The sequence below is a fragment of the Ambystoma mexicanum genome, chromosome 9, assembly GCF_040938575.1.
Source record: "Ambystoma mexicanum isolate Mex_15411 chromosome 9, UKY_AmexF1_1, whole genome shotgun sequence".
Lineage (NCBI taxonomy): Eukaryota > Metazoa > Chordata > Amphibia > Caudata > Ambystomatidae > Ambystoma > Ambystoma mexicanum.
Genome location: NC_090931.1, coordinates 1116358761 through 1116371493, shown reverse-complemented (window position 1 = coordinate 1116371493; position 12733 = coordinate 1116358761). Strand labels below are relative to the sequence as shown.

The window sequence follows — 12733 nt, the reverse complement described above, 5'->3', positions numbered from 1 at the left end:
GCCTCCTATGGCAAAGAGCAGAGCCAGGCAAATCCTTCCCAATTCCTGGCTGCAAGATATTCGGAACTGAAAATCAACTTGCAAAGTCAGTAAAAAAATGCACAACTTAATTGTATTTCTTGACATTTGGCGCAGCGTTTAAGACCTAAACAGGTATCCAAGCATGAGACCAAAAATATGAAAACACAAGAACCAAAATCAGAGTAAGGGCAGATCCTAAAAGAATGACAAAGTAGAGAGTCTGAGGGGGAAACAGAAAGAGGTTACGCAACACGCATACCTACTGCAAACCAGGGCTGTGAGACTACTATAAATACTCACAAATGCCCACAAACAAAAATATTAGGACAACAATGCTAATGGGAGCGACAAAAGTAGTTTAACAAGAGGCTCAACAATTCCCATAACAATTTTGAGACTCAATACTATCTGATGCTAGTTAGTGCCTTTCTTCAAGAATTCAGGTGGGCTCGTTCTCCCACATGCAACGAAGATACAGTCCTTCAGGCCACCTTCAGGTCGTGTCTAGAAACACTTGTGTACAGGCGCGTTATGAATGCCATATCATATCCTATCCTATCATATCACCCCACACTGGGATAGGAATTTGTCTCAAATAAAGCAAATCTCTCTGCAGTATTGTGGTTGGCCCAAATTTCCTTTTTAGTCACATTAACGTCTTTTTCCGGAATGCAATCCCAGGGTTCACGACCAGATTGTTTAGGAACAATCGCTATAATAAAGGTGGCATGTTCTTTTCCAATTTCAAGATCCTAGCAGTTTGCTTCTCTCAGGAAGGAATGACAGCGGATACTCAGGTGAGTTATATCTCTCTTTCTCACTGAGCAAATGGAACCGAGGGCCATCTTTGCAATGAGAGACATAGGAATTTGTTGAAAGACGGGGGATGTCATTCCCTGGTATGGACACTGCCCCAGTGACTTCTACATCGTGAGCAGCAAAGGACAAGGTAGTTTGTGTGATGAAGTCTCTCTTCTCTTTCACAACTTTTCTTGCCTCCAATGGCTGATCAGTGTAGCATTTTGAAGCTCCATTTTCAGTCTTTCAACCTCCTTTCCTTGAATTTCCACTAAGGATAATAATTCTGCATAGGGTCATGCAGGAATAGAACACGTCCCCTTTGTTTCCTTCAATTCCTGACCAGTCGTCCTCCTCATTAAAGAGGGAAATTCAAATAGCTGCGACATGCTCTTGTACTGGGTGTAACACTCAGCAGAGCTCAATGCCCGTTTAATATAGGGGATAGCACCTAACTGGCTGTGAGCATTCCTCAGTGCGTTTAAAATTTCTGGGGAGCTTGATCATTAATAGTGAGCCAAAACTACCCCTAAAAACTCTTCTGTCTTCAATGTTCCTTCAGGTTCCAGCCATTAAAGATGTAACCCGATGTTCCATTCTTAGCATAATGATGGATAAGGAGTCAGGAATCCTGTCTAATATTTGCCCATTCGATTTGATAACTGGGGGCTTGTAGTAGCGCCCCTTTTCACTGACCTATCTTCTAAATCAGTTTGCTCTCGGGCTGGTCTAGAGAATGTAAAACTCTTGTCAGTGTATGCCTTGGTGGGCTACTAGTATTTGCTGGCTCCCCTTCCCCCAAACAGTAATCTGGGGAACCTTTAGCTGTTGAAAGAGTCCTCAGAGACTGCAGCATAATATATAGGTTACCCTGCTCCACTTAATGTACGACTGGTGTTTTAGTGAGGGGCGGAATGGGAGTGGGTGCAGATATGCCAAGTTAAGTAAGAGGCCGATGACACTGACTCAATTCCCAGGGGATTCACCTTCCCCTTGAAAGCTCCCAGGGGATTTGCCTTTAGCGCTTTAAATTATCCCAACTTTTCCCTGCCTGGCTGTGGAGTTTTGGGGCTTCACCACCCAAAGTAAAGGGAATGAACCCTACCCTTTATAAACTGGTGGCAGAGCTTTGTGTCTTCACCTTCCACAGTAGAGGTAATTATACCAACTCTTCCATGCCTGGCTGTGGAGCTTTTGGGCTTCATCTCCCAGAGTACAGGGAATTATCCCAACTCTTCCCTGCCTGGCTGTGGGGCGTTGGGGCTTCATCTCCCAGAGTACAGGGAATTATCCCAACTCTTCTCTGCCTGGCTGTGGAGCTCTGGGGCTTCATCTCCCAGAGTACAGGGAATTATCCCAACTCTTCCCTGCCTGGCTGTGGGGCGTTGGGGCTTCACCTCTCAGAGTAACGGGAAATATCCCAACTCTTCCCTGCCTGGCTGTGGAGCTTTATAGCTTCACCTCCCACAGTAAAGGTAATTATCCCAACGCTTCCCTTCCTGGCTGTGGGGCATTGGGGCGTCACCTCCCAGAGTAAAGGGAAATATCCCAACTCTTCCCTGCATGGCTGTGGGCGTTTGGGCTTCACCTCCCACAGTAAAGGGAAATATCCGAACTCTTCGATGCCTGGCTGTGGAGTTTTGGGGTTTCACCTCCCAAAGTAAAGGGAAATATCCCAACCTTTCCCTGCATGGCTGTGGGGCGTTGGGGCTTCACCTCCCAGAGTAAAGGGAAATATCCCAACTCTTCCCTTTTTGGCTGTGGAGATTTGGGGCTTCACCTCCCAGAATAAAGGGAATCATCCCAGCTCTACCCTGCCTGGCTGTGGAGTTTTGGGGCTTCACCTCCCAAAGTAAAGGAAATGAACCCTATCCTCTTTAACCTGGTGGTGGAGCTTTGTGGCTTCGCCTCCCAGAGTAAAGGGAATTATGCCTACCCTCCCCAACCTGGTGGTGGAGTTTTGCGGCTTCACCTCCTGGAGTAAAGGGAATGACCCCCAACTCTTCCCTGCCTGACTGTGGAGCTTTTGGGCTTCACCTCCTAGAGTACAGGGAATTAGTCCAACTCTTCCCTGCCTGGCTGTGGAGCTTTTGGGCTTCACCCCCTTCCCCCAGAGTACAGTAAATTATCCCAACTCTTCCCTGCCTGGCTGTGGAGCTTTTGGGCTTCATCTCACAGAGTAAAGGGAAATATCCCAACTCTTCCCTGCCTGGCTGTGGTGGTTTGGGGCTTCACCTCCAAGAGTAAAGGGAAATATCACAACTCTTCCCTGCCTGGCTGTGGAGCTTTGGGGCTTCATCTCACAGAGTAAAGGGAAATATCCCAACTCTTCCCTGCCTGGCTGTGGGGTTTTTGTGCTTCATCTCACAGAGTAAAGGGAAATATCCCAACTCTTCTCTGCCTGGCTGTGGAGCTTTCACCTCCCAGAGTAAAGGGAAATATCCCAACTCTTCCCTGCCTGGCTGTGGTGTTTTGGGGCTTCACCTCCCAGAGTAAAGGGAAATATCACAACTCTTCCCTGACTGGCTATGGAGCTTTGGGGCTTCATCTCACAGAGTAAAGGGAAATATCCCAACTCTTCCCTGCCTGGCTGTGATGCTTTTGGGCTTCATCTCCCAGAGTAAAGGGAATCATCCCTACTCTTCACAGCCTGGTTGTGGAGCTTTCGGCAAGGTTGGGAGACAGAAACAATTATCATGTGGCCTGCTCCACCTGGTGCATCACCTTCGGATCTTGGTGGCCCGCGCAGTCAATGCTACCGTTGCCACTGACACGGCCATAGCGGCTACCTGTGAAAGCAATGCACAGGATTCCTTGGAGATACCTCTTGGAGCGCTCTGCTCCGGAGGCGCGTAATAGCAGTGCAAAAGGCATTGCACATTGCGTTTACCTGTGTCTGTCATTCTAGTGATGCACAAAAGAGCACACTGCTGCTTTTACCCGTGTAGTGCTTTTCAGTGCCATCCACGACGACCACAGGACATGAAGGCCGGCCTCATTTCAACGGTGCACCTTTATCTTAGTTATTGAGTTCTTGTCTCATATGTTGGTTTTACCCCATTCGGTAAGAGAACTCCACGCGTGCCCTTAATACTTAGAGGTCAAATCAGCATCCTAAAAAGCAAAGCGTGCAGCATCTTTCTGCATATTTCCTGTGAACAAGCAACATGCAGCACGCCTGCCTCATGGGCTGCTACAAACATTGCAGCACAGGGCCTGCGCCATGTTTTGGTCAAGTTGCTGAGGCCTCCTGCTTACAAACTATTGCACGTGAACTAGGCAGAAACATGCAGCACTACTCAGCCATTGCCATCTATTCAACATTCAGACTGAAAACCAAATAAACACAACATCCCAATGTCAACGTGTGCTTTGCGCTACTTATCGCCTAGCAAATCAGACACTCGACACAAGATTCGCCTCTTTTTCCAAGTGCAAACTTCGTGCACAGGTGGATATGCACTGTGCCGCTGTTGTGCAGCCAATCAACATGAAACCTGACTTCAGAAGCCAATGAACTCGCTACAACAAACATGTTACAAATAATAAGTTACTTATCTGGGAGGGGCCTGCAGCAGGTAGGATTTAAAAAACCTCTCTATCAATCACCCTCTCTTTTTAAGTATAGTGGTCATCAGACCCCAAGTCAACTGTCTTGCAGTCACTTTTCGCGTCTAGCAGTGCACCTGCTCTTATTTTTATTGTTCGCCGATTCTTCTGGTCCTTGTCCACCAATCCGTTGTGAGTGCCACAGCGGGGAGTGAGCACACAGCTCTTGGGCCCCAAATGAGTGTGTGCAAGCCCCAGGCTGTGAGCACTCAGCATCACAGTGGGTGTGGTTGCAGGCTAGTACGGCTGACGCGAGTAGCGTTCCATTTTGGGCCACAGATTAGGTTGAGAATACTGCAATGAACCCCCCACCCCCCAAACCTGCCCAACGATGAGTGGGCTCTTCTATATCCGCCCCCCCCTTGGCCTCAGTAGAGAAGGAGAAGGGCTGAAGAGAGACTGAGTCGCATCTCAGTTGGGTCCCCACTATACTGCCTCTCTCGTGCACTTAGGCGGGTCAAGGGGATTGGCGGAGAAGCCATTTTGCTCTCCTCCCCACAACACAACACACACATAAGCCCTCCCCCACAGTGAATAATGCATCTCCTGCCAAATGGATCTAGAGGAGGCCCCTTATTGGACTCTATTAGCCCATAGCTTCACTTTAGGAGCCCGCCACTTCCCTAGGCCGCGCTGGCCACCTGTAAATCATTTACTCTTTGGTTTCTACCTAGTACGTTTCCTGGACATAGGAGACTGTCTAGAGCTGTGAATAAAGTAGGAACAAAGTCATGCATTTTCCCACCTTCAGTCATGTCAGCTGGTTTCCGAAATCATGCATTCAATCATCCAATTAGGGGGGAGTCTCCCTGTGCTAACCCTGCTTCACATTTGTTTGATTGTATATCCAATCCCCCGATTGGCTGAAGCCACTCTGGGGGAGAGGAGGGGTGAGGAAAACCCCAGAGAAAATCTTTTGAGAGCTGAGAAGAACTTCACCAGGGAAAGATTTAGCGGCTACCTGTGCTGCACAGAGCATATGAATTGAGCCCAGAGCCTGAGAGTGGATGGGAACTGTTTTCATCTCTCTAGAGAAGTTCCTGGGCACTCATTCCCCACCTTAGGAGGAAGGCTGCCATCCACAGTCTTCACATCCAATGAGTTGCAGCCTGGGGGTTCTTGCAACTAAAGATCCGAGTATCCACCCGGTTGCCGAAGCTAGCTAGGTGGTTACAATGTGAAAGAATACTATTGCCTGCGAGGAGAAGGAATTAAACAGCCAAAGAGGCCCAAGGGGCAAGAACTCTTTATTCGCTGTTTAGGGACTAAAACAGAAAAAAATGCAACATTTCAGAAAAACTAAATTTAAGGTGGGAAAAGGCCTGAAATGGCAAATTTCGCTATGCAGATGAAATTGCCATATTGGGTGAATTTTTCCCAGAATTCGGCAAATTTTCCTGCAAACCAAAATTCAGCCATTTTGCCCATCCTTAGTGATTAACACTCAGATCAGTGGGCGGGGGGGGGGGGGGTGGCTGGAGGGGGTTCTGTTAACATGCACCCTGTCAGCAATTTACCATCCTTCTAATTCAGGTGAAATGAGGGGAGTGCACTTTGAGACACAGATCCTCATTGATGGGAAATTGTAGCTTTGTATTCCATGACAAACAATGAATTAGTTATGTTTTGGATGTGTAAGACTCCTTCTACAAGCCAGGCACTTCCATATAGCAGAGCTTGGCGTTGTACTTGCTTGCCCATCTACTGCAACCCGCCCTGCAAGGGCATCTGTAGGAATGGCCCCAATGTTGCTGAATCAGACGGAATGAGGAAAAGGGATCGCCTTTCCAGGAATAGTTTGTAGCCCTCCCGTTTAATTCCCGTTGAACCTATGAATGCTCTAACCTGACCAGGCCATGAGCTTCGCCAGGCAACTATTCAACAGACTGTCAGAGCTAGGTCAAGCAGTTGACTGGTCACAGTAGTTGTAGGTGCATACTTGCTGCTTAAGTTTAGCTTTTACAATGCTGGGTGGGATGGACACACACAGTATAGAATGTGTTGAATCTCAAAGGGTGTGCAATAGAGGCTGCAATATAGGTGGGCACTATTTCATGTCTGTGAGGCATGCCCCCTAAGAAACAATTTTGGCAAAATAATGACATATGTTAATACACATCGGAATATTAATGAATGTTATAGGTAGAGTGACAATGCTTTTCTTTGCCTAATAGATACCACAAGGTGTTGTCACACTTACATTGTTATTCTGCAGTGCGTTGTTCTTAGCAAGAACTAACTCCAATGAGTCCAGGATACTTGTGAACTTGAAGGTTTCTGGGCGCTGACGATACTTCTTCTCACTCAGGATGTCACCAGCTCTCTTGACCTTTTCTACTTCCAGTGAACCGGCAGGGACCCAGCCAATTCCTTTCAGCCATTCCAAGTCCTGCTTGTAGACAGCCTGTACACAGAGAAGAACACAGAGACAGTCAGCACAGCTTCAGACCTCAAGGGGCTGAGCAGTTGGCATCCTATTGACAAGCTAGGACTTACGTCGCTCTGTAGCTCGTAGGCTTTCTTAGCCTGGATGACATCGTTCTGATCGGGCAGGCATGTCCACTGGTGCAGGTAATGGCGGTAGTCAATGTCGCTGACCAGCTTCTGACAGTTCTTGGCTAAGAGGACGCCCAGCATGTCCACGGGGCTGTTGTACTTGGTCTTGGATTTCTCAAAGTCCTTCTTGTACTCTCGGTCGCTCTGGATCCTGGCCACGTGGATGGCCCACACGGACTTGGGATCATCTTGAAGGCTGCGGAATCCCACATAGTGACCTTGCTGCTTGCGGTATGCTGTTTTATACTTGTACTATGATAAAAATACAAAACATATAACTGTTTAATTTTTAAGAAAACCTTTCTCAGCCGTTGCACAATGAATTGACAATGAGAAAATGCCTGGCCTTTTGGCGTAAGTATAGTGTGTTTACAGGGAGGAAGCATGAGGTTGGCTTATATGTTTAGTACAGAACGCAACAGCAGCATGTACTATGGTTTGGGGTGAAAGAGTGAGCAAGCCTATGCAATTGTAGGCCCAAACCCTCCAAAATGGCGTGGAGATCAACAGCCTTGCTTTGGATTCAATAACCACTCCAATACGCTCTTGCAACAGGATGAAATACACTTATTTTTACATCCTTCCTTTCGAGCTCGACATTTTGACAGGGCTTGGCCCACTCAGAGTGCTCACTATATTGTAGCTCCCAGCTTAGAACACATTCTACGCCTAGGGACACGGGGCTGTGTTGCGTCTCACTACACTTGGCACGCATAGATTCAAGGTGGAGTAGCCGGTCCGCGGGCCATGCTCCAGGCAAAGGGACAGATATTCTGGAACACTTCCCCATTTTAATGTATTTCCAAAGATATAATTCAGGGCAAGCCAACTCTGTGGCCTTGCGGAATAAATACTTACATCGCTGGCGATGTCCCTGGAGGCACGGGCAGCTTTGATGGCGATGGCATCAACTCGCAAGTCGTAGCCCTTCTTCTTGGATTCCTCCAGGGCAAGCTTGTACTGTTTCTAGGAGCAAACAGAGAGTTCTAAATTAATATTTTGCCATGACCTTTAATACCTCCCTCTTTCAGCAGCCCTTTTCTTTAGAATTTAGAAAATAGACTTTGCATGACGCAGCGATTGTGAGTCCTCTCAGTGGATTTAGCATCTGATATGGCTAATGTTGAAAGGTTAGTGCACCCACATTTTAATGTTTGATGAAATTAGTACATTGAGTAAAAAAAGGAAAATGATACAAAAAAACCTAGAACATTTTGCGAACTTGATGAATTTCATTACCGTTATTAGTGTTCAGCGAAACTGATGAACAATATTGCTCTACCAATTAAAGCTATGAATGTTACCAGTGCTTACCTCGCTAAAGTTGACGCGGTTCTGCTTTGCCAGCAGGATCTCCGGAGTGTCGGGCATGACATGAATGGTGGTTTTGTCCTTGTTCCATGCATCTGTGTACAAACGCTGAGAAACAACAAGGAATTTGATCAATACTTTCTGCAAGACCACGAACTGATATCAAACCAAGGGAATTAGTGTGAGCTGCCTCCTCTCAGCCATCATTTTAGGGCAGTGCATGGTATAGCTTGCTTGACCATCAGTGCTCAGTGGCCCAGAAATGCAAAGAGGACCAACATTGCTCGTGTTAAAGCAGTCAAAGGAGGACTCGAAAAAGCTACAGAGCGAAATAGTAAATTCGCCTTATTAACAATTAGAATGTGGATTTCTGTTCATTTTAATCATTCAGGCATTCCAAAGAAGCATATTTATCTATAGGTACTGAATTCTATAAATCTGCATATTACATGTACATTTGCAGAACCTTTTTTCAATGTTGACTTTCAACAACAGCATTCAGATGCAACTCAATGGAGTTGCCTAGCATAAAACAGTGGTCTGAAACCTGCAGCTCTCCTGATGTTTTATACTACAACTCCCATGATCCCTAACCGTTGGCTGTGCCGGCTCAGGGTCATGGGAGCTGTAGTCCAAAATATCTGGAGAGCCAAATGTTATAGATCTATCGCCTAAAACATAGATTGTATACTGTAGGGATTCAACACTGATCCCAAATTTCCCTGAAGTCCATTGCACATGAATACAGCTAGCCCTGTACTAATCAGTCCCTTACACATTGTGAAGACATCTTATACCACCACACATAGGTTGACAATGTACGGCTTTATGGCTTCCTTTCATATACTTCACCAGACAAAATAGAAGTCAGACAAAATGAACCAAAGAGACATGCTAAGGTTCACAAAAAGAAATAACTATTACTTGAAGAACAGACTTACTACCCTTCTTCGTTAACACCTTCCAAATAAATAATTGTAAGGTTAATTGAATGTTCTAATGACTTGAACCTGTCAGCATAGCAACAAGTCTATTATACCTAAAGCACCCCAAGAAAGGTTTAATTTCCATTCACACAATCTGTTGACTACGTTCCTCTAAGACACCAGATATTTAGGTGGTCCAGTACAATGAAAAGGAACAATCTGAATGTCTCTGACCCCAGAGAGCTCACAAGTTACATGTTTGCCTCAGGCATCGACAGTACTTTAAGTGGGAAGAGAAATCGACAGGGGCTCTAACAAACATGGGTGGCCTGAGTGCTGGGTGTGGCTCAAAGGGGGGCGGGTGGCTTGGGCAAGGGGCACCTGCCGCAAACAATATTTCATGAGAACCTGCAAATATGTATTTTGGGTCATTCAGCATGGTCTCAGTTGGTCTTGTGCGCACCCAGTCTGCAAATTTTAAATAAATCCATCTCTGGCCCAGTTTGTAAATACATTGCTGCTTATAAATACACCACTTTCTCAGTATCTAAACAATTCGACCTATGAGTAAATCATAATTTTGTAAATAATTCACCCAAGACAAAGGAGAGAATGACAAACAGCACCAATGTGGGCTCCTGGCTTCTTTGCTTCAAATCAAAGAACATTTTGGGAATGAAGGGCCACATATTATTATGTTTTACAAATAGGACTGTGCTGTTGATTTAAATATTCAACCCTTCTTTGGGCTCGGTGCTTATTTCATGAGTCACAACACTCATCCTAACAGTAACATCTCTGCATTCCATGAAGCATCTATACCTATTACGGCAGATTAAGCTCTCAGGTGTGAGGCTTGGGCTGTCCTGCTTGAGCAGCAGTCGGCATTTCATTTCCCTCGTTGCATTCCTTTCATAGCTTGTATATCAATCGGATCCCTCGTTCTCTGAAATTCATAGCTAGGGAAAGTCTTGCACTTTCTAACTCCTAGCAAGTGCACAGGAGATATCTTTTCTGGTGCTCGTTAGTGGAGGACTGGGGGGCCCCAGCAGCACCCTCGTTTTGGGGCAGTTTTCAGAGTCTCTGCCTAGCTTGCCTCATGCTATGTAAAGCCCTGGGCATGGAGCAGAGGCGATGCTAAGGGTGGGCTTAGGGGGCTACAGCCCGGGTCTTTTGGTTGTAGCCCCAGATAGAAGCTCAGGGGCTACAACCAAAAGGCTAGCTAGCCCCGAGTCTCGACAGTCCCGACACTAGCATGGTCCTGGATCTTTTCCAGACCTAGCAACACCCCTGGCATGGAGCCTGGCTAAGGCATGCTTAGCTTTTCATTGTTTTGACTTCCATAAACTGCGAACCATTAAATGGGGGAATAGACAGGCCTAGGACGAAATTACTGAAGGTAGAAAAGTCTAACCCCCAATAGTTCGACCCTCATTTATTCGCATATGTATATGTGGGGGGGTAAAGTTAATAAAAATGTATAGGTGTAAGTTGGGGAGGCGCTGTGGGGGGTCTCCCCCCACATATTTATATGTTAAAAAAGGGCGGAGACTGACTTTTGGTGGTCGTACTTTTCATGCAGATCTGATAGACATAGCTATCACTAGGGTGCTTAGTAGCCGGAGGGATCAGGCCAGATGCGTTATATGCAAAGGTGATATTGTTGTTATTATCATCGCTGAATGTGCCTTATTTGCATGCAGATGTTATAATCCCAACATAAAAACAGCTTTTAAATTGTAACACTCCCACACAAAACATACAGACAAATGATCTATCACGACATGACATTGCAAAGGTGTGTCAATGCCTTCATAAAGAAACTGAAAAAGGTTTCTCTCTGGAAACTTGCCTGGTCCCAGTGCTGCTACTAGAGTTTTTGTAGCACCCTGCACACCTAATTCAATCAACCACAGTTTAAGCTCACCTCACAAATATGAGGTCACGCAAGACTCTCTGGACACTTCCCAACACAGTGGTGGCTCTGAAAAGGCTGAAGTGCAGGTGCAGAGTACGCCACCTAAACATGGTGTGCTCCGACTCTGCCGTAATGACCTGCTCGTGCTATCAACCAGCCAGGAATTCCCCCCAGCTTTTCTGGAGGCCCGTCCATCTCCGCCGACACACGTCCAGGAGTTGTTCTGGAGCAAAGGTTTGCATTGGCTAGGATCCCGGCAGTCCCTATTAGGAATATAAGCTGTTGCATGCTCAGAAATGAAGTTCTCACCTTGTTCATGGTCTCGGCATTGGCTTTGGCCAAGGTCATCTCCATGGAGTCAGTCACGCTGGTGAACTTGAGCTTGTCTGGGTGCTGACGGTACTTCCTCTCGCTTAGGATGTCAGCTGCCCTCTTGTTCTTCTCCACCTCCAGAGACCCAATTGGAACCCAGCCAACGCCTTTCATCCACTGCAGATCCGACTTGTACAGATTCTGTGAATAACAGCAACCGTGATATGACAGTATGTACAACGCGATACGATCATTGCCTCCAATAGCACAATACACGCACATCGTTATCTACAACATTTGCAGAGTTAAGCTGGGGTGTTACATTGAAGTTGTTCTCGAATGTGTGCAATAAAGACATATTACTGCACTCCACTCTCATGCTTATGTTCAATACATCTGTCTGAATGCCAAAGAAGAGTTGGCGTGATGTTTAGGTGTGGTACGCCTTGTATTGCATATTGTGATTCTAGCATCCTAAAGTCTACACCGCCACCCCACAGCGTGGCACATCTCACTGCTGAGATGGCAAAATAACATCACCTGGATTAACTGCGGGTGAGGTCAACAATGCCAGGGAAGCACTAGGATTAATGAGTAACTGCATCAGCTGGCATCTAAAGGGTACTCACATCGCTCTGCAGGTCATAGGCCTTCCTGGCCTGAATGACGTCATTCTGGTCCGGCAGGCACGTCCACTGGTGCAGATATCGTTTGTAATCTATATCGCTGACCAAGGTCTGGCATTTTTTGGCCAACAGAATGTCCAGCATGTCCACGGGCATATTAAAGTTGGTCTTGGTTTTCTCGAAGTCCTTCTTGTATTCGCGGTCACTCTGCATTTTTCCCACATTCATGGCGAGAACAGATTTTGGATCGTCCTGTATGCTGCGGAACCCGATGTGATGGCCGAGCTGCTGCCTATAACCTGTTTTATACTTGTACTGAAAGAAAAAGAGAGATGTTCACAGTAGATGTTCATTGATCACAAGAACTGGAGTGAGAAAAAGTCAAGTCACTCGAAAGGGATGTCTCAATAGCCCGCAGGCGGTGGTGTCGGCATGTGATCTAGGATTCCTAAGCTACTCCCACACTCTGCATCATGGCAGGAGGAATACCGCTCCTTTCAAATGCCTTGGCTGCTTACCAGAAATGCAGGATTCCTAATGTCCAAAGGTGGGCTACAATAAGGATACAAGTACAACCACATGCTACTAAGAACCCAAACATAGCGGCCCAAATTCACATAATTGGGTGGCAGTGGCAATTCAGACCTAGGCTGCGC

At 46.4% G+C, this 12733-nt stretch overlaps 1 protein-coding gene across 30 annotated transcripts in view; it reads right to left on the bottom strand.

The window, feature by feature from the left end:
* The window catches only part of NEB (nebulin), a 359744-nt gene that overhangs the window by 180322 nt on the left and 166689 nt on the right, over nt 1-12733 (bottom strand). For all 30 annotated transcript variants that reach the window (XM_069616457.1, XM_069616464.1, XM_069616462.1 and 27 more), the window contains 6 exons: nt 12081-12392; nt 11449-11652; nt 8299-8403; nt 7843-7950; nt 6925-7236; nt 6629-6832 (listed from right to left, as the gene is read on the bottom strand). In XM_069616457.1, the coding sequence (XP_069472558.1) occupies nt 6629-6832; nt 6925-7236; nt 7843-7950; nt 8299-8403; nt 11449-11652; nt 12081-12392 (1245 nt within the window). The remainder of the gene's footprint in view (nt 1-6628; nt 6833-6924; nt 7237-7842; nt 7951-8298; nt 8404-11448; nt 11653-12080; nt 12393-12733) is intronic.